The sequence below is a fragment of the Thunnus thynnus genome, chromosome 6 (genome assembly GCF_963924715.1).
Source record: "Thunnus thynnus chromosome 6, fThuThy2.1, whole genome shotgun sequence".
NCBI classification, from domain to species: Eukaryota; Metazoa; Chordata; class Actinopteri; order Scombriformes; family Scombridae; genus Thunnus; species Thunnus thynnus.
This window is the reverse complement of record NC_089522.1, coordinates 15,450,201-15,472,119: the sequence shown is the minus strand read 5'-3', so window position 1 is coordinate 15,472,119 and position 21,919 is coordinate 15,450,201. Positions and strand designations below refer to the sequence as shown.

Here is a 21,919-nt window from a genome sequence, read left to right as displayed (position 1 = left end):
AACTGGAAGAAGAGTGCCAGATTCAGCCAGGCTGCGGGCTGTTCTGTCAGAACCCAGATGGACGGCACTGCAGTGGCAGTTCAGACTGTGGCGGTGACAGCTTTGACTGTCATGCAGGCATTGGGGCTCATGGCAGCGGGCCATCGAGTCGTTCCACTGGGGCTCCTGCACATATGCTGCCTGCAATGGTGGTTCAGGGTAGACTGTGAGAACAGACAACTGCGCCACAGTTGACTACATCAACAGGCAGGGTGGGGTCCGGTCTGCAGCCCTGTTGAAGATAGTGGAGAACCTGTTGGTGTGGGGCTCAGAACACCTTCTGTCTCTGAGAGCCCTCCACGTTCCGCATCTGGTGAACAGGGGCACTGACGTCATGTTGAGGGGCAGCCCTCTGCTGGACGAGGTGGTGCAGAAGATTTGGAACTGGTTTTGGAGAGTGAAAGTGGACCTGTTCGCCAGTGGAAACAACACCTGCTGTCTGCTCTGGTTTTTCCTGACACCGCAGGATGAACCACCCTTGGGGGTTGACAGGGGCACCGTGGTATGCAGTGTTGGCGGCCCAGCTCTGGTCTATTCCCCAGGTGCGGGGAGCTTTGGCCCAGGAGGTGGGCTCAATAGGCGTGCTGCCCATATTAGGCCAACGTCTCCGGGCTTGGCTCCTGAGAGGGATAGGCTGATGAGGGCTGGACTTTAAAGAGTATGGTCTAGACTTGCTCCATGTGAAAGGCGCCCTGAGATGACTTTTGTTGTGATTTGGCGCTATATAAATAAATTGAACTGAAATTGAATTGACTGTCTGCACAGGTTGTGCAGACTATCCAGGAAGCGAGAGCAGGATCCACTATTGCTTGCTACAAGGCAAAATGGTTGGGATTCCAACGCAGGTGCGAGGAGAGGAGGCCGGACCCCCTGACGTGCAGTGGAAGAGGTCCTTTCCTTTCTACAATATCTGGGTGATAAGGGGCTGTCTCATGCCACTGTTGAAGTGTATGCAGCAGCTGTTTCCTCCTCTCATGAGGGGTTGGGCAACAGACCTGTCTTTGCCCAACTCCTCATGAAGCGTTTCATGCAAGAAGTCAGGCGTGTCTCCACTCCTCAGTGGGAACTGCAGGTGTTGCTCGAGGCCTAGTGAGTGATCCCTGTGAGCCTCTGGAGCGCTCCTCTTTAAAGGTGTGGTCATTCAAGACAGCTTTGCTGCTTGCACTGACTTCAAGTGAGTGAGTGAGTTGGGCACCCTGTCGGTTCACCTTAGCTGTTTGCTGCTTGGTGTCTGCTTCTTTGCCTGACTACCGGATACGTATATGCAAATTTCAGTGAGCGACTGTGTGCCTGTGATTGGCGAGGAGTATTACCCATGGAGTCCAGTAGAGGCCTGTGCATTGCATTTATCTGCAATATTAGCAGTTTGGTATATATAGAGGATTTCCCATATATTCATGTCTTTGTGGTGGCCCGCCATAATATCAACATTGACCACCACATATTGATTTTCTATTTTTTTTTTAACCATTTAAAATGGGTAAAATCTTATTTCATAGTAGAGCTGCATTACGGGTGTGCCCGAATACAAATACAACCTATCCCAACCTATCCCATCCCAACCCTCATGATCCTGGACAAGGCTGGGAGAAGACTGAAGAGGGTAGTTTGGAACCAGTGTGGTCTTGTGGCCCTATCTTCCCCTCTTCCCTCATTGACTTACTAGAGAAAACTGCTGAGGAGGTGGAGGAGAGTGAAGAAGAGGAAGAGGAGCAAGAGATTGACTATGAAGAGCTTCTTAATGATGACGACTAAATATAGCACAGCACGATGAAAAAGTAGCATTGCTTAGCACCTCTGTCGCTTGTTCTGTCATGAAAGATTATACTAGGAGTGGAACACCTTCCTTTTATTTACTTGACTTATTTAACTCATATTTTGTTATTTTTCCTTACTCACTGTCAATTTTAGCTGACTCCAGAGTTTGTGTGGACCGTATAGTTTGGTATACATGTAGACATTGTATTTTGCAAGATTTTGAGTGTAAATTATACAGAATTTTTTCTTATTTTTTGATTTTTAATGTACCAAACTTATTAAAATCATTACAATAACCATCTCAATCAATTCCTCATGCCAAAATTATATAGAAAAATGGGGTCATTTGTCTCTGCATGATGTCTGGTTCAAAAGTTATGTCGATTTTCAATTTTTGTCGGAACTCCTATGTGGCCGCCAAGATGGCCGCCAAGATGGCCGCAAAACGGACCCATGGGACAATATTTCGCGTTGGGAACATGAAAATTTGTTTACTAGACACCTTGAGGATTACAAAAAACTAAGTTAGAAAAATATATCAGTCGGGTGCATGGGGACCCCCCCTTCCTACTAGACTAGCACACATTGTACATCAATCTACTTTGTGCTATTCTGGTTATGTGACAGGTATTAAAAATCTTAGATGTATCTTAAATCTATTTAACCTGTCAAACTGTTATAGTTTGCAGGGAGCTTATACAATACAGTACATGACAACCCCCATGTATGTAGATTAGACTTGCCATATGCCTCTTTAATGAAATGTAGCCAAATTTAGTCCATTACTAATCAAGGAAATACATGGTATTCTGTCTAGAGTATCCTGAAATGGTGACGCTATATTTACAGTGTTAGCGGTTCAGAGCATTAGTCATAATAATTTTGGCAAAATGTCACAGCTTTGTCCTTAAAATACTCCAATACTCCATAGCAGCCACAAAGATTTAGAGGCAAATAATGACAAGAACATGTTTCTGTAAAAGATTATTAAAAGCAAGAGAAAGCAATAAAAACGGAGACAGTGCAAAGTGTAAATGTTGATCTTTTATTAAATCAAATGATATATCTGTATTCTTTATCTTTAATGCCTACAAGGTTGCACCTATCCTGCAGTCAGAGAAGCTCTTAAGCGTACCATGCAAAGCCATTCCACTTTAGCTGCGAGACCTTTCGGATTTTATGGCAGTGACCGAGCAGCTCATCTTTGAAGCAGTGGTCAATAAACTTAGTGCTTTTATGCTGCTAAAAGCTCCATTCGTGTTCTGTGGACACTTGTAGTAGCACGTTGTCGAAGTAGTGAGCTTTCAGCCCCACCACCACAAGGATGTTTCCATAATTGCTACTACATAGTTAGATGAATGGAGATAGATGTATGTTGGGCAATGAGAGACCACTCCCCTCCATATTCTGTAAGGACTGATCATTGCAGGAACGGCTAATGTGCCATTATTGCAAATAGCAAAGGACCTGTGAACTGCACAGATCTCAAAACCAGAGATTTTCGCATTATTGTTGCTGCAAATGTTAAAATGCAATTATGTTTTCATAACATATTACATTAGAACTTAAAATATAAATAGTCCTGAGAAGATTTAGTTACCTTTTGTATTTTGACCCATTCAAAGCTTATTGTCTTTCAGGAATTCTGTGGTTTGGGTGGAAAGATCTATTTTTTTCTACATTCCTAGTGTTTTATAAAAAAAAATACTTGACTTTTCTTACAGACAGAAATGTCTTTGCTTTGACTGTAAATCTGTTGAAGAACTTGTATCTACAACTCCTATCATTCTGAACTGCCAACTTGCTCAGCACCACTCGTGAATCATCTTGACATCACCTGACACAGACACCAATCTGACAAAGTGCTGCGCTTTCTCCTTGAATTCCCTATGGCTTTATGAGCAAAGTCAAATACTGACTGAAAATAACTGGCGGCTACATAATCACTGCCCATTAGGATGTATTGTGTTCAATAATGTCAAAACTCTTCCTGTGCAGCTTATGATACAGTTCAAATATTATTATTTTTTTGTTTAACCGTATTCTTTAGCAGAGTCAAGTGTAAAATACATCCTCTTTCGATAAAAAACTAAACCCCACCCCCACTTAAAAAATAAACATTTATGTCAAGACTTGAATGTTGAAACAACTAACAGTAGCACAGCGGCAGACGAAATGCAAAATGATCAACATCGGATTATACAAGAATACAGTCAGTACACGGGTAGAACATAGCAGTACACAACTAATCATTACTGAACACAGAAAAGTGAGTCTTAATACATATATATACTGTATATATAGATATATATAGGAAGGCAGATTTGCTTTGGAGAGTACAAAGCCACTCTTCTCCTCTATGTCAGGACCCTCGCAATAGCACTTAGTTTTTCTCTGTACAGAACTGCAACTTTTGAGTGACAACCCAGAGAAAACTACCCGTTAGCCACGGCAGATTTAACTGACACTCCGTAACTGCAGGGCAAGCACATGCTTTTCCTTGATGGTCTGGTAGCTCAGTGTGCGCTATTCAACAGCTATAATATCCGTGTATGATTTTAGTTTTTAGCCATTTGAGATCCTGTGAATGACTAGCCTGGATACCCGAGGAGTTTTACATTGATCCCACTTAGAGGAAACAGGGAACGGCACATATACATCTATTCTGAAGGGCAAAATTTAGAGCTTGGATTCCTTAACGTGGGACAGATTCTTCGCCAACTGCAGCCAGTCTGCATTAGTGCTAAATGTGGCTTTATTTAAGTGTGTCTTGTGGTATTTTTTCTGCTGTCTATTTCTCCACCTGGTATTCCTATGTGTGAGAGAGTGGAATGATTCATATACCACCTCTCTGATAAGTGTGACTTCCTTTTCTCACCCACACAGGAGATGCTGTGGTGCACACAGCAACCATGAATATTCCACTGATTTCACCAACTTCGCGTAAGAAAACCTATTACATTTTAACATTTGAGAGCTAAATTGACGTTTAATTGATTTGATTGCAACTATCAGTTCTTACAGATACTGTGGTACTTGTTGAACTGGAAAACTAAACTATATTGACCATTAAATTATTATCATTATTCCATTATACCTTCCAAATATATGACTCAGTGGAAGAGCAAATGTTCAATAAAAACTCCAGGTGTTTCCCTCATAAACAAATTACAGACTAGTTAAAGGGCATCACAGTCATAGCCTGGATGAATGATTGCTTTTGAACTTAAGTAAGGGCAGCCTCATAATGACAGAGGTACACAAACAAAGCAAACATATCTAGGATGAATTGAGGCTGTCAGTGTACAGGGAGCCAGACAGAATGGCTTTGTGTTGCTGTGACTCATGATAACACACCTATCCTTTCCTGCTCAGAGAGACAAAGACATGGAAAGCAAAGGGAAGCTGCATCCCATCAAAAGATGCAATTAGCATTTATGCTGGCCTAACCTTGTTGTATAATGACACAAATGCCAAAGAGTTTAAGGAAATCACTCTTTCTTATTTATTATTTATGCCAAGACAGTCTCCTGTTTTAAATCTTGTTCATTAAATATGCACAGCACACGAGGTGTCTGCATACACTTGCATGGTTAAATCAATTCACAATAGATTCTGTTATAATTGCTGAGACTTTCTTCTGAAATATCCCCCATGTTACATGAGGTTTCCTATCAGCAGCTACAAACTCTAAAATCAGCTCTCTCCTGTAATGTAATCTAATGTAGAGCCTCATCAGTATTATTCATAAGTTTCATCTTCTGGAGGAGGCCTGAAGGTTTTATTATGTGGCAGACTCTTTGTTTACCTGCTAATACAATAAACATCAATATCAACCAACCACAGGGCAAGACAGCTACATATTAAATCAGTGTGACACTGGGAATTTTCCATCTGAGCGAAATGCAAGATCTAATATTTAAATCTACGACATAATTTATGATGTATGAGTACACCAAGGTCAGTACTTCTTCACAAGAAAAACAAAAGTATAGGTCTAAAATTCAGTTTGCAAAAACGTCCTATAGTTATGTTCTCACCATCTAGTGGCTGTATTAATTATGAGGCAGTTCAGGTAACGTCAATATAAGGTAACAATTTGCATTGTTAGGAGGAGGAAGCGTATTTTGTGCATGGCTAGATAGTTAGATGTCAAAAAGTGGATTTAGTTGCAGGAGGTCGCTGTTCACTTCCGTTTCCAAACACGAGTCCGGACATTTTTTAAAAACTGTAACAATTATTGTGGTGTTTACTGTTGCCATGACGGCAAAGGTTGCGTTACTTTAAAGAAGTAGAAACCACGTTTCAAGTGATCATTTTAACCCAAACCATGATCTTTCCCTAACCAAGTGGTTTTTGTGCCTAAACCTAACCAGACCTGAACACAGCGTTGTCACACCATAAAACATAATTATTTTTTAAGTGATTTGTAACAGTTTTGGGAAAGCAGCATATTACACTCCTGTGGGTCACTCTGAAAACGCTCCTATGGGTCGTTCTGGAGTGCAGGTACACTTGACCTATGTGGTCATTTAATTATGAGGATGTGTTGACCAAGGTTTATGTTCTTTTGAACAACATACATCAAAATATTTTAGGATTTTGTGTCAGGTGCACATTTTATATACGGGAAAGAATAAATTAAACTCAAGCTGGCAGCTTTTAGCCTTGGCTTGGTATTTAACTTCCTGGTAGTGTGACTGAGAAAAACAAATAATATAACTTGGCCAAGAGGAAGAGTCAAAATCTGCAGTAAGTGGCACCACATTGGACTTGTACAACTAACAGAAGCCTATTTGTCCTTGTAAAGACCATGGTACCTGTCTGTATACAGAACTGAGACAATATGTTGATAGTCAGTCAAGACAAAATACTTCCTTGCATCTAATGTATTTCTGTTGGAGGTGTTCCATGTTTTTAGTTGTGTAAGGCTTCAAAAGTTTCTCTTGGGTTATTCTGTAAATGTGCAATAACTAAGAGGCAACTATTTTGATACACTATTCATTTATAAACAATGATTTGCCTCAAGCTGGTCAACTATTTTATACCATATATCTATGTAAATTGATCCTTTAAGATAGCAAAGGAAAAACAAAGCTCTCTCTTATATTACTATACACATGACTATGAATACGAATAAGAATCAGTCTAATTAACTGTATCTGGGTGCAACTAAGTACCAGCTATAACTTAGAATGGAAATGGCCGCTTAATTAATGTTTGTGCCATCTCTTTCTCAATATAAATTACTAAATGTCTGATGAATCCACATTTCCTTTATCCCACTCATACAGATCAGTCTGGGATCTCGTATAATGTGGGTTTATGGCATGCTGCTTCTTTATAGATGACTCAAGGTTAATGACAGATGTATTCATAGCCTGGTGACGGCAGTCTGTCTATCTAAATCTCTGTCCCTGTGTTGATAGAGGAGGGGTAAATGTACTTATGCTCTAATGTTTACGCAAGTTGCAATCTATTCTAGTCTTTGTAATAAATCTAATTATGAGCCATGGCTTCAATATATACTACTGTACATATGAAGTATTATGCTGCAGGATATGTATGAGGGTAGTGTGACAGCGGTGAGGTGTGCGGTTGGAGGACGGATGGGTTCACAGTGGAGGTGGGATTACATCAAGGATTGGGCTTTGAGCACTTTCTTGTTTGCAATGGTGATGGACAGGTTGACAGACCAGATGACGCAGGAGTCTGTGATGTTTGCGGATGACATTGCGATCTGCATTGAGTGTAGGGAGTAGGTGAGGAGAGTCTGGAGAGGTGGAGGTATGTACTGGAGAGAAGAGGAATGACAGTCAGTAGGAGCAAGATGGAATACATGTGCATGAATGAGAGGGAGGACAGTGGAATGGGGAGGATGCAAGGAGTAGAGATGGTGAAGGTGGATGAGTTACATGGGGTCAACTGTTCAAAGTAACGTGGAGTATACAGAAGGGTACCAGCAAGAGTGAAAGGGAAGGTTTACAAGACGGTAGTGAGACCAGCGATGTGGCTCCTGTGAAGACAGGAAGCAGAGCTGGAGGTGGCAGAGTTGAAGATGCTAAGATTTTCGTTGGGAGTGATGAGGGTGGACAGGGTTAGAAATTAGTATATTAGAGGGACAGCTCAGGTTGGATGGTTTGGAGACAAAGCGAGAGAGGCGAGATTGAGATGGTTTGGACATGTGCAGAGGAGCTGGTTATATTGGCAGAAGGATGTCGACGATGGAACTGCCAGGCAAGAGGGAAAGAGGAAGGCCAAAGAGGAGGTTTATGGATATGGTGAGGGAAGACATGCAGGTGGTTGGCGCTACAGAGGAAGATGCAGAGGACAGAAAGAGATGGAAATGGATGATCTGCTGTGGCAACCCCTAACGGGAACAGCCGAAAGAAGAAAAAGAAAAAGTACGTGTGAAGTATTTTGTTTTCAAATCTAATTTCAATCTGTGCATTGTATGTATTTCCCACACTTAAGCAATTTAATGTATCACTTCCTGAGTGCTGATATCAATAACATATCATCTACCTTTTACTCTCGTAAGACTTCAGTAGTTTCCACTGTCCTAGTACACTGCCATTCCTTCACAGTATGAATATTAAGTGCTACAGATTAAAATGCTGGAAAAGTCCTGCTTATTGTTCTTGTTGACAACAAGACAGTTCATTTTTTACTCCCTTTGAGATCCTTATTTCAACTTGCCAGCAATTACAGATGAACATCCCTTCATTTTCTCCTACAAGGTCACAGTTCACATTAACTTAAACATGGCTCACGTTGTACCATTTACATCCAGTCATGTGGCGTCCGTTGTCTTTGCCATTTCAGACCACCATTGGAGTGTCTGAGAAGACGGAGCTGATGGACTCTGCTACTGACTTCTTCCTCTTTCCCTTCATAAGAGAACTGGCCTCTGCATCCAGATCATCGTCATCCTCATCCCCATTGGGGTTCAGCTTGCCATTCTGACCCTGCAAGTCCTTCGAGTCTATGAATGCCACGTGCCTGTTCAGCTCGGCCTTGAGTGCTGGGTCCTCATGGGTAGGTGTGACACTGAGCATAGAGGAGTGGATGCTGTCCTCACCCCGATTCTTACCCTTGTTGGGGCAGCAGAAGCATCGACACGGCGTCAGGTAAAGGTACATCAGCACTAGCACCACACTGGCCAGGCAACCCACCAAGGTGGTATATGCTGTGTTCAGGGTCTCCCCGCCCCCGTGCATGGTGAAGTTGTGAACCTTCAGCACCACATAGATCGTTTCATTGAAGGCCTCACTCATTGCAAAGCAAGTGTAGGTTCCAGAGTCGTCGGGCCTCACCGGACTAATCTGCAGACTCCCATCTGGCAAGACTTTGGCTGTCTGGTTGCTTCCAGGTGTCACCATCACGTTACCAGGCATCGTCCAGGTCTTTGACGTGACTCTCTGTTTGGTGTCACAGCCAAGGGTCAGCGTTTGGTCCAGAAAAGCCTCTTCATCAGCCTCCTTGAATGTGCTGCAGTTCATGTCTCCGCTGAGATCAAAAACACCCACTTGGGTTTTCTGCGGGCCAGGTAGAATACATGTGTATTTATCTTTGAAGTCGACGACAGAGTTGAGCTTTCGAATGTACCAGTGGGCCAGGAGTGTGTAGAGGTCACAGTGACACAGCAGAGGGTTATTGTGGAAGTAGAGGCCATTTTTAATCCAGGCAGGCAGCACCTGGAGCTCATCAATGGGCAATACTTTGACCTTGTTGGAGGACACATCCAGGAGGCTAAGTTTCTCCAGGCGGGACTTCTCCCTGACCAGCTCCATGGGGAAGCGGGAGATTTGGTTCTGGCTAAGGTAGAGCTTCTGAAGGTTGACCACGCCAACAAAGGCTGAGCGGTCAATCTGGGAAATTTGGTTATTGTACAGTAAGAGAACCTCCAGGTTGACCAAAGGCTCAAAGATGAATTCGTCCAGCTGCTGAAGATTGTTGGAGGACAGGTCCAAGTAGCGCAGGTGCTTCACATATATGAACGCCTCTGAAGACAGGAAGTAGAGACCATTGTGGCTGAGCAGGAGGTTATGGAGCTTCAGGAGCTTGACTGGTGTCCACTCTGATCGCAACCGTGTTATCTCATTGTAGCTGAGATCCAGCACAGCAGTATAGAGCGGCAGTCCTGTTGGGACAGTGGTCAGATTCATCTTGGAGCAGCTCACTATGTTTGAGGCGCAGATGCAAGTCTTATGGCAGTTTAGGGTAGATCCCGCTGCCCCTGGAAACCAGAGGAGAGCCATGCAGACAGTGAGGCCAAGGGCCCATCTCGGACGCCTACTCCAATGAGGTAATGTTTCCAACAGGCTGTCACCTGTTCTGGTGGAAGGCTGCAACATGCTAGCAGTTGATCTAAATCCCAGAGAGGTTTACTACGATGCCATTCTCAGAAAACAGCATGGAAGAGCAGCTGGAGGATTCCCAGGCATTGCTGATTGAAGGCTGAAAAAAAAGGAGAAACAAGGGCGATAAACAGATATTATCAGACCTAAGTAGGTACAGATAGATAGATAGATAGATAGATAGATAGATAGATAGATAGACAGATAGATAGATAGACAGATAGATAGTAAATACCATGCTTTGTAACACAAACAAACAGAAAACATTCATTCACACAGTGGAGGACAAGTATTCAAATCCCAACAATACCATAAGCATTGCAAATGTACTTATAGACAGTCTGTGATCCAAATGTAAACAAAGGGTCGCCCCATCACAATTCAAAACAGGAACTTGCTATCACTCCCACATTGAATGACAGATCTTTTCACACAGGGACTAGCACTATGTAGCTGATGCTGCTCTTTCTGATGCTATTAAATATTTGTTTACATCAACACAAGCATAACACATTCTTATAGTTTCAATTACAATACATTGAGATAAACAGATGTGCTATTTTTTTAATCTGTAGGTCGCATTCTTCTAAATATACTACCTGCATTGGCAAGAATAAACAAAAATCAACAAATACAAGCTACAATGGATTTTAGGATTAAAAGTAATGGCATTCATTTTGGAGAAGGGTCCCTTTTTACCAGTATTTTAATGCAGTGGTTCATGGTTTAACTATTTTATACATGTGTTGAGTAGTTTGAACTCTAGAGATCTATAATATTTTATGAGCTTTTACTTTGTTCTCCAAATAAAAACTTAATATGCAAATAAAGAAGCAACAACAGCAGAACTCATTTGACTGCAATATATTACCTTTAACATGCAGTGGAGCAAAAGAATAAAGTCTCAGAATTAAAATACGCAAGTAAAGTACCAGTATTGTGTACAGTATTTGAGTAAATGTCCCTAGTTACTTTCCACCCATGAAAACATGCAATCTTACATGAAGCTATTGTCTCTCTGTTTTGCTCACAGGTTTCTCACGCATGAAGCCTGTACAGTAGCTACAAACTTTCCCCTGCTGCTTTGCACGATGCGCGTCTTTCTTTAAAACAAATACACACGCACACACCCGGTACTCACGCTAACCCATGTGCATTCACACTCCTGGAAGACATGCATTGATTTTCTTCCTCTCCCCATTTCCTTCTCTCTTTCTCCCTCGCTCTCTTTTATCTCTCTGAGACGCACAAACACAATTATAATACACCACAACATAAAGAAGAGCAAAGAAAGAGAAGTTCAAAATGTAAATTCATCTCAGTATTTACGTTATGCCATATTCTGAGATGTCCTTGTCCATTTATGGAAGAGCTGTGCAAACGTTGCATTGCACCAATTCTGTTCGACAACAAACGAGCACAACATGGAAACGTGAGCCGAGAGATGGAGAGACGAGAGAGCCACCTACCTTCAACCGAGATGCAGCGATGTTGGATTTCATTAAAACAGCTCCTCGTCTGTTTACAACGTTGCTGCATACAGATAGTCTCCGTCTGACTGAGTCTGTGTGTCTGGTGTTGAGGACAACAGCGGATGCAGGGAGGAGGGAGAGCACTACAGATATCCTCGCCAAAATAATCCAGGTCCACGCGGCATCCAATACCCGGCGCAAAATTACGCAAAAAAAGATTACGTAAAGAGCAGACAACGCACGTCCTTTAAAACTACTGGCAACCACCGACAAGCGACTCTGTTTTAATCATCTGTCTCTTCGATTTTAACGGCACATTTGTACACACGCGGCCGCGCATCTGTCTTTTGCAGATAATTGGCGCATTTTGAGCAGGTCCGGCTGCTGTCGGGTCTCATCAGCAGCCATGGAGATAATTAAGAAAGAGCAGTCTGTAGCTGACAAGCCTCCCTGTGGCTCTTGGTGGGCCTGCTGCTGTCTTCGTGCTGTGCTGCTGCTGCTGCTGCTGCAGTGGTTGACGTGTTTTTCGGCAGAAGTAGTGCACTCAAACACCAAGAAGGCGCTGTTTACCGAAAGTGACCACACCGAAGATGCGCTGCGGAGACGCACAGAGAGCCCATGAAAACTAAAATGAGAAAGTCAGACCGGCCAAGAAGATTTAATAGTAGAAAGCAGAAGCGTTTTGAGGGTTCATAAAATGGTATGGATGAAGATCAAAAAGTAAATATCATAGTTTAGATAATCATCATCATTATTATTATTAATCTATTATTATCTACTCTTCCAATGATCAGTGATTATGTTATTGATCTTATCTAACATCCTAATAGCCAGATTGACACGAACTGTGTAGTGCACTTTTATGCTCCCAGGAGGAAAAACATTAGGTGACCCCATGACCTTTCCCATTGTATCACCATTACTGTAGGTCAAATTATAAATCTTCATATCTTGAACCCTCACCCGTACAGACACAATAGTTCTTGTAATGCTCTAAACTTGGGTGAATATGATTTAAAATGCTTCTCATGTGTCCTGAACCGGCACATCTTCTGGTCTGATATAAAGACAGCATATAGCAGTTCATCATAGCAGTTTCACAATCAACCGTATGTTAAAATTATTTTCCAGAATTTATGTGAATGTGTAATGTATAGATTTTTGGCATGTCATGGTGGATGTTCTTATATGCTCTCCTAAGACGCATATTCCACTTACATGTGGCTGAATGTGGCCCTACAAAGCTGTCACACATTTTCTCTCTTTCTTACACCCCATCATCACTGTACCATCTGACAGCTGAATATGTTAACAATCACTACATGTCCTGAATGCTGCTACTACTCCTATTTTGTCACCACACACGTAGGTTCCTATTCATTAAAGTGGATTATCTTTTGTTTATTAATTATTCTGGTGCCAAGAACGAGTAACATATTTATTGTTAGATTATGTGACTGATAAATTGGTGATTTTGGATGCGTTGGAGACTTTGCTTGCTCTCATTGTCATGTATTTAGGCCTCGTGACTGAAACAGACAATGCAGAATTTGAAAGCTTGATTATTCTGGTTTCTAAATAATGTCAAGTGTGACAGTGATATCATTGTGTGTGCAGGGCCTTTACAGGCGAAGAGACATAAACAACTCCTTATATTATTGCTTTGGGTATTAAGTAGTTGATTAGCCTGGATTACATGTACAGACAGTCCCAACCTGTCCAGCTTTCCAACAACGACTTCCTCATCCAGCTCTTGCCATTCTTGCTCACCGTGCAGACTCTGTTTATGTATTTGATTAGGTCTGTTTATGAGTGCCAACTGAGCTGGGGAAACCTTGTCATTTTTTACTCAAGTGAATCCACCCACATGCTGCTTTTTGAGATTTTTTTTGGGTTTTCCTCAATTCACAGATCTGCTGCAGCGAGCCTGGCTTTGGCAACGCTGCGAGAGCCTGTGAATGCCAATAAGCTGCTGCACCCATGTAGCCTCCTACTCAGAATGCCACAAGAAATCATTTAATAAAGATTAGCAACAAGGGACACAAGATCATTTTTATGTCTTCTGAATTATTGTGTGATTACAAAATGATATATTAATGGATGCAACTCTCATCTGAGAAATTTGACATGTGCCAAGATATCGCACCAGGTGATGAGCTCCATGGCATCCCTGTAATTAGAATCTGGGAATATTGAATTTCAAATTGCATCTTGTGTCACCTTCTCTTAACTGTCTATTCATGTTTCCTCTTTTGCTGATCTGAACCAAGTTTAAAGTCATTTGACCAAGAGCAGATTTATGCTTAGGAGAAAATGCCAAACCACGTGGGAAATCGTGACCTTCTGTGACTTACCGTGACTTCAAATGTCACTTAGATTTCATCAGTTTTGCAGACAATGAGTCCATCTGTTGGTTTCTATGGTGCAAGTCCTGGATCCCACCTGCGTGAGACAGATAAGCTCAGCATATTATTGCAGAAACTCTGTTGGAGATGGATTTGCTTTAAAAAAGATATGCTTTGGCAGGTGAAACAAACAGATTTGAAGCAGACTGAACTGCAGGCAGATATCCCTTCATGATTTGTTTTAACGATATTCAGCGCCAAATAAATTCTCCTGACACAAGATAAATTCTCTGACAGAGCTTTCGTTTGTTTCAAGGTAAAAAAAAACAAAAACAAAAAAAACTGTAAACTTGCTCATTTGTTGGACTCTGACTTGAGTTAAGAAATAAAGTGGGACAAAAATGGACTAATATGATATTAATTCTCCGAGATGTGTTCCATTAATTATGTAAATATACCAGCTGGAGACGTCTCTTTTTTACTGGGCCTTGAGTCAAATGCCAGGAAATTGAGGTAGGAACCAGTGTGACTGAACATAGTGTGAGACCTCTGTCTGACCAGAGCATTGTAGGTCTGTGCCTCTTGTGAGATGGAGCTGAAAGTGATTAATGCTCTGTTCACTCTACTTCCTGCTGTGATAGGGATAGTGTTGCCTGGCAACTGCCTGCGGCCTTTCGTTGACTGTTTTGGCTCCGTGGCAAATCTGAGGTGGCCTCGCCTCCTCTTGCTCTTCTCTGTCTACCTGCTCAGATGGGGTTTCGAGCACAGATCAATGTCTCCATCTCTGCAAATCGACTTCTGGAGAACCAGTGCCTCTCCATGAGCACAGGGACTGACAGACCAACACCAGTTATCAAATGTACTTTCCCATTTCTTCATTTGTCAGCATATATTACAATATTTTAAAATGTTACAGTGCCTTTCCCTGCAAAGCTGTAAGTAAAAGCAGGAATAAATCCCCAACTATGTATAAATCATTAAGTGGCGGTAGCATTGTTAAGTGACTCTTAAAACAAGCACTTCAGCAGCCAGGAAGCCATTTCTTTCACCCGAGATGACCTGATCATATTTCACAAATGATAGCGTATAGTTACAATAGATTCAGCACTCTGAAAGCTATCGACCTCATTCTTTGCCTGTGAGGATTATCAGCTCAATCTCTTCATCTTTGAATCCTGATCAGACTGATGTAAATGATGTTTACATTCAGCAGGCTCTTTCTGCGCTTCACCTGGCTTCTCTGCTGACATGGTAAACACACACACTCTTGTCTCCAAGCTGACTGGTTTACACAACACACACATGATTGGATGCAACTAGACTCCATGCCGGCTGCACACATTAGACCTGCAGCTGGGAACACAACGATTTATTTTTGCCCATATGTGGTTACTCTCTTATTGTATTATTTTTTAAATTTAAATTAACTGTAAAATACTGAATGGTTTGTGAGCCCACATGATGATGAATCTCCAACTACTCATTAAAAACAGCTTCCAGATAAATTTATGGCTCATTCTCTCACTTGAAGGTGTTAAAGGACAGGTTCACAATGTTTAAAGTCTGTCTTAAAACAACAGTCAGGTGCCCATATGAACACAAAAGAGGGCATTTTCACTAAAAAAGACTATTACTCTGGAAGATATTAACTTGATTTGACTAATTTAGACTACTAAAACCTCATATTAGCTTCAGATAAACTTTGGAATACATTTCTACACCGAACGAGGAATGTAGATTTTGTCCCCCATCATTTACATTGAAAGCACATTAGAGAAGGAACAACCAGTATGAACAGGAACAATGATTACAGCAAGAAAAACCTGTCTCAGTGTTCATATGGGCAACTGACTGTTGTTTTAAGACAAATTGTGAACCTGTCCTTTAATAGGCTGAGGTGTAATGTAGTTTTTACAGTACGTGCGGTGTTAATCATCCAGGTAAAATACTAGAACAGCTTGTACCAAAGAGACTGTTAACAATGTTCTTGATCTAAAGATATCAGTCAAATACTAGTGTGTCTGACGCAAGTAACTGACTAAGTGAGGTGTTTAGCTCATTAGGGGTCAAGTTGCCCTTCTTGCAGTCTTACTTCCCTCCGGCTGAGACATGCGGATGCACGGTCCCAACAGCAAATGTAAAGGCCTAAAGAGCAAACACATTTCACTGTAATCTTTGTTTAGCCTGCATCTGGACTGTTCTTGGTTACCATGGCAACACTTTCAGTTTTGTGTTTGATCAGAAATGTGGGGATGAGACAAGGTCACTCAACAATAATATCTAAGAGAAAAAAAGCCCACATTGATGGCACATGCTTCAATAAAAGCAAATCTGTTTGTAATCTAATCTTTTGCACGTCTTGTCCTCCCATTGCTTAGCAACAGGCCGTGCTTCAGCCATGTGCGCCTCGACAGCGGGGACCACTACTCTAAATCATGGAGAAAGGGCTGCAGGTGTCAGCCTACACTGAGGCGCTGTGAGCATTAACAATGGATGTACTCAGGCGGCAGGGCACACATTGTTTTCACTCTCTAATTAAAGCTGTCACTAATGCAGTTACAAGCCTTGCTGTAATAACTGGGCATAATTACCTTTGTCAGGTGAAACTGTCAAGCCAAGGACCCATTACGGATCTATTTAAAGCTATATATGGGAAATATTAAATCTCCAACTGAGCTGTAAAGACAGACAAAACAAAGCATATAATTTTGTTTTGTTGATATTCTGAATGGAGAGAGAGATATTGGAAGACACGCATTTCCCAGTCTGTATGTCTAATACCTGTTAATCCATTCCTCAGGGCAAAGATAAAGGAGTTGATGCATGCTGGCTGTTCCCGGAGGAAACAGATGATTCTCTACTAATTAACTGTGTGGGAAAACAACGCTAATCCTCTGTCTTTGCAATAAGAGCCATGCCCCTGCCCTCGGCCAATAAGATGAGGTCCCCTGGAGAAGGCAGAGTCGGTGACTCATTGCCTTGAAAATGTTTGGCTTGCTGTGTCAGAAACAAGGTATTTAGCTTGTTGAACATGATAAGGATGTATGTGCTGCTGGTTAGAAATTACCGCAGCAGTTTTTAGCCTACACATCTTGTTTTAAAGCCCTCAGCCTAATGTGCCTCTGTGTTTTCTCTACATGTTCAGTTTTTGACTCATTGTCTCTCATAACTCCCTGCTCTAGGACCATTTTGGGAGCGTGTCAGAGAGGTGCGGCAGGCGAGGCTTTAGCAGCAGCAGCAGCAGTGAACACAGAGCCTGTTACTTGGCAGAGAGGACTTCCCGTCCCTCACAAATGACTGAGATTGAGTACAACCCGGAGTCCCTCTTGTTATCTTTGCTAAGAGCCCATCAAGTCAGAGTGGACAGGTTAAAATGCTGACCTGCAGGGCTTGTTTACTGAGCACTTGTCTTTTTCTTTTTTTTTCCTCCTCACTTTCCACTTTTCAGTGCCTGTTTCTGTGGCCACTAGTGGCACATCAAGCCTGGATGAGGAGGTCTTCTCTACAGCTCTCCAGTCAAACGGCAATGATTGTGCTCCAGGGGAGACAGAAAATTGCATCTGAGTTTTGGAGTGGATTGCTGTAATGAGGCTGAGAGGAGAGAGCATGCATGGGAAGTAACAGGATGCACTTCTGAATATCTTTTCCTACCAGAAGATTATGGTGCCATATCGAGATGCAAATGTGTCTTGATTTTAAAAACCAGAAGCAGAGTATTATCATTAGAAATGTGCTACAGTAGTACAATGAATTATGAATGTACTGCTCAAATAACAGAATGTAAAATGGACGCTTTCATCCGATGTACGTGAATGCAATCCACTTAATGGCAGATCATTTTCTCTAAAACCTCAGAGAGCTAAATACGGAAACATTACATTAGAATGGGCTATATGATATAGGAAGGGAGTGTGATTGAGAGTCTGAGTGGCTATACCTCTGGAGTCAGAAAAGATTAAGGAGCCTGAAAACATAAATCTGCTGCACCCTCGCATGAAATGCTGATGAACTGTTCTCCGAACCATAAAGCAAATGGATGGATTGTGGGTAGGATGGGGAGTGGTGTTTGCAAGGCCTTGAGGGAGCACGGCAGGGAGGAGAGGAGATACAGGGCTAAAAGGGGAGCTCATTGATGGGAGGGTGACAGAGTGAGAAGGAGTTGGACGGAATGTCCTGTGGCTTTTCTGAGACAAGTGTCCTGTTGCATCACTGGATCAGGGGCCTTTATGTGCCTTTATTTATTCAGCTCGGGGCTGTGAATAATGGAGCGCACTGGGGAGGTTCCTCTTCAGCGGAGGTGAAGACACCGGCAGCTGAGGGGGAATCAATTCTCTATTTTTGCTCGTACAGTATGTGTGTGTCCGCTGGCCAGACTGGTCGCTTGTGCTTTTGCTATTGTAATTGATTTACACCTCTTCGATTAACGGACACGTAGACGCTCTCTGCTGCTTCTAAAATTAGCCGTCACTCTCAAGGCGCTCGGGCACACCTTCTTGATTCCCATCATTAGCTCGTTGACTATTATCAGATACTGGGATGAGGTCATCTCCCCCATCGCTTCCTCTCATTCCCCTGAACTCTGGCCTTCACAGTGCCAGCCAAAACAAAACCTGACAGCCTGGATTGCATAAGACACATGCTTCACGCATGAATGTACTGCAGTGGCTCCAAAATGAGTAAGAGGATTTTAGAAACAGATTTTCTGCTCCCCCCTTTTCTAATCAACCCTCTTTCTTTTCTATCCTGCCAGCGTGTGGTTTGGTCAGTCCCACGATGCAATAGTGGGACGTCAGCCCAAAAAGCCAAGTCAGCAGGACAGAGCGAGACAGACAGACACACCTGTGTTGAGCTGGAACTGGCCTTTGCAGTTGTTATATAAAGGCTGCTGATGCCCGTGGCAGTATATGATGTGGGAATGAATGAGTCAGTCACTTTGGGGCCTGGAGGATGTATCTATTATTCAGGTGCAGGTTTGCCCTCAGGTGCTCTCCCATGTGCCCATTATCTAGCCAAGACTGGACACTCACTCAGCAGGTACAGAGATGCTGCCTGTGAATGAGCATCAGAGGTGAAAGAGCTCAGTGTGGCAGTGCAGCACGCCTCCAGTGGCACAAAGTTCATTTTCAAGAGTCAGAAATTGTTACACAGACAGAAAAAAATCATGAAATTTAAGAGATTCAAGTTTGTGATGCTGAATTTAAAAAATAAACCAGTATAGGCCTTTTTCACGGCAGACATTTTGACTTGTCAATGTAGGAAAAGCACAGGTTTTACTAATAACATTAACAACGTCTCTTCTCTGTTCAAGTGTCCCAGTAAGTCATGACAGTGTGACAGTGAGCCAGCACGCACAATACCAGGACCCCGAAACTGAAGCAGCTAAATGGATTTCAGCCATCATTCATTTTATTATTTACAACTGTGTTTTCTACTGTGAAATGCAAAAATGTCTTCCATGAAAAAAACCTGTTAGTCCTTTATTTAAACAGTGTTAAGATCTCTTTTTCAAGAGAACCTGTGTGCAAGACAACAAGAACAAAGACAAGCGAACAAAATTCAAACCCTGACTTTTCTCCAATTGATTCTCAGCTGAAACTAAACACACACTCCCTTTCTATTTCTAGCTAAGGAAAATACATTAGTGAATATTGATCTTTACAAACTGAATCATCTTTGGCCGTAACTCTAGAAGACTAAAAGTAATCTTGTGTTTTAATTCAAGCTGAAATGGTAATATGTGAGATATAGTTGAATGAAATTAAATACTAACATTATGCATGTTTTCTTATTCAGTGTGATTGATACTGTGATATTTTAATAAGCTGTACGTACAGTTCCAACAATGTCTGGCTTGTGTGTGTGTGTGTGTGTGTGTGTGTGTGTGTGTGTGTGTGTGTGTGTGTGTGTGTGCGTGCGCAGGTGCTGATATTATCCAGAAGACCAAAGACAGACGGAGGTTACGTAAACCAATCATTGCCACTCATTCTGTGGGTTCTGTATTGTTTTCCTGTTCCAGTTAGTATCTTATACAGTTGATATGGTGAACTTATTTACACATCCAGCAGCAACATGAGAATTCATCTGAAGTTTTTCTGCCCACCTTGCAAATATACTTTGTTTAGTGCTTGTAGGTCGGGTATAGTGGGCTTTTAGGGAGCTTTTAAGTTAAAACAACGGCCTGCTGCACCTGGAAACGACGCTGGTGAGAGTGGAGTAAGTGAATCAGAACCGTAGTTTCAGGTCATAAAACCAAAACAAAGAGTCAAAAAATAGTACAAGTCTTTGTAGAGCTGAGATTAACTGCAGAGTCGGAGTTGGGTGATCATTCTCTGTGGGTTTATCACTACCAGCGACACCTTTCACATTACATGTATTCATGTGATCCATTGTTAATATAAAGATATCAAATAGAGCATCTTTAAGTACATTTTTGAATGCAGGACTTTGACTTTCAACAGAATATTTCAACACTGTTGTGTTGTTACTTTTATATGAATACTTATTCCTCTTTTGTTCCACTATTTTGTACTTTTCCCACTGATTAAATTAAGATTTCTTTGGCCTACGGAGGCAACGGGTGACTCATTTGCAAAGCAACAATGCAACTACAACCCTGGTCCCGTCAGATTTGGTGCCTGACATCTGTGTCATGATAATGGCTATCCAGGGTCCAAGGGCGTCCTACACACCGCAACCAAAACAACCGCAATCAAGAGGAAAAAGCTCAGTGTTCTGGGGAATCACGGGAGCGAAAGAACCACTGTAAATTAAACAGATTTGTATCGTGCTTGTGTCAGTCTGTAATAATCTTCTGCTTTGGGAACAGCCTTGTGGTGAGCTTTAAGGGATTTAAAAGGCTCTGCTTCTCTTGCTGTTGCCTCCATTAATCACAGCCCTCTGCTCTCTGTAGTGTGTGGACGTTTTCTGGGAAACAGGGTTTAATGCGGGGTCATTATTACAATTCCATCCCGTTTCTGCTGTCAGTGTCACAGAGCTGTGTGCTGTTTGACAAGGATAAATAATACTCTTCCTCTTACACAAACACACAGTAAAAAGAAATAAATAATGATAATAATCATGTTTCTTATCTGTCCCCTTTATAACCTCATTAGTGGATTTTCTCTTGAGTTCATTTTTATATCCATTTCAGCCATAAGCACAGAAAGAAAATGTCCCTTAGTTTGCTTATGTTGTCAAAAATATTTGTCCTTTCCCTTATCTGCTCTCCTGCTAATGAATACATCGTCCTATATTTATGCTCCAGTCCCTGAATACTATATTATTGTGTTATTAACTTTGTTGTCGATGCCAAGGCTGTAATCTCATTTGAAAGGTCTTCGGTTAAGCTCCATTTTTAATAATTTGTTGTTTTTTAAAAATACTACACTGAATACTGAATACAGTATAATGCACATGGTGCCCTGAAGGATATAACTGTCCAATTAAAAATTGAAAATTATATTGCAGTTTTATTTCAGCATCATGATCGATTGTATATAACATTATCATTCTGACAGAAAGAAGGTCATTGATCATGTGAAAAAAGGAACATGTATGTAGTTACACAGGTGATACGTCTCACTTGTTCCAGGTTGTAACCACAAGGGGAAAAAGTGTTTCTCAATGCTTTTTGTTTCTTTTATTAATGGATGATGGTTGGTGTTTTTTTGTGAATTCATAATATGTACAAGCATATTTCTTAATTCCATAAATGACCTGAGGAAGACCATTTGTGGTTGAAACATTATGTCCATGTAGAATAAGAGTTTGGAGCAAGAAATGTGTCTTTTTCTGTAGATTGTTGTTGCTCAGAACCTGCAAAGATTTTGTGGATGTGTGCCTCCTGCTTGATTATATAAATGGACGGCATTGAGCTAAAGAAAGAGTTTGACATTTTGTGAAATACTCTCATTTGCTATCAAGCGGAGCGTTAGATGAGAAGACC

At 41.7% G+C, this 21,919-nt stretch overlaps 2 protein-coding genes across 2 annotated transcripts in view; one reads left to right on the top strand and one right to left on the bottom strand.

Annotated features, from left to right (window-relative positions):
* The window catches only part of ngrn (neugrin, neurite outgrowth associated), a 112,238-nt gene that overhangs the window by 39,503 nt on the left and 50,816 nt on the right, over window positions 1-21,919 (top strand). The window lies entirely within an intron of this gene.
* Window positions 2,829-12,260, bottom strand: amigo1 (adhesion molecule with Ig-like domain 1). Its single transcript, XM_067592021.1, has 2 exons — window positions 11,627-12,260; window positions 2,829-10,257 (listed from the first exon to the last, which is right to left on the bottom strand). Exon 2 carries the CDS (start codon window positions 10,152-10,154, stop codon window positions 8,619-8,621), a length of 1,536 nt encoding a protein of 511 aa, XP_067448122.1. The 5' UTR covers window positions 10,155-10,257; window positions 11,627-12,260; the 3' UTR covers window positions 2,829-8,618.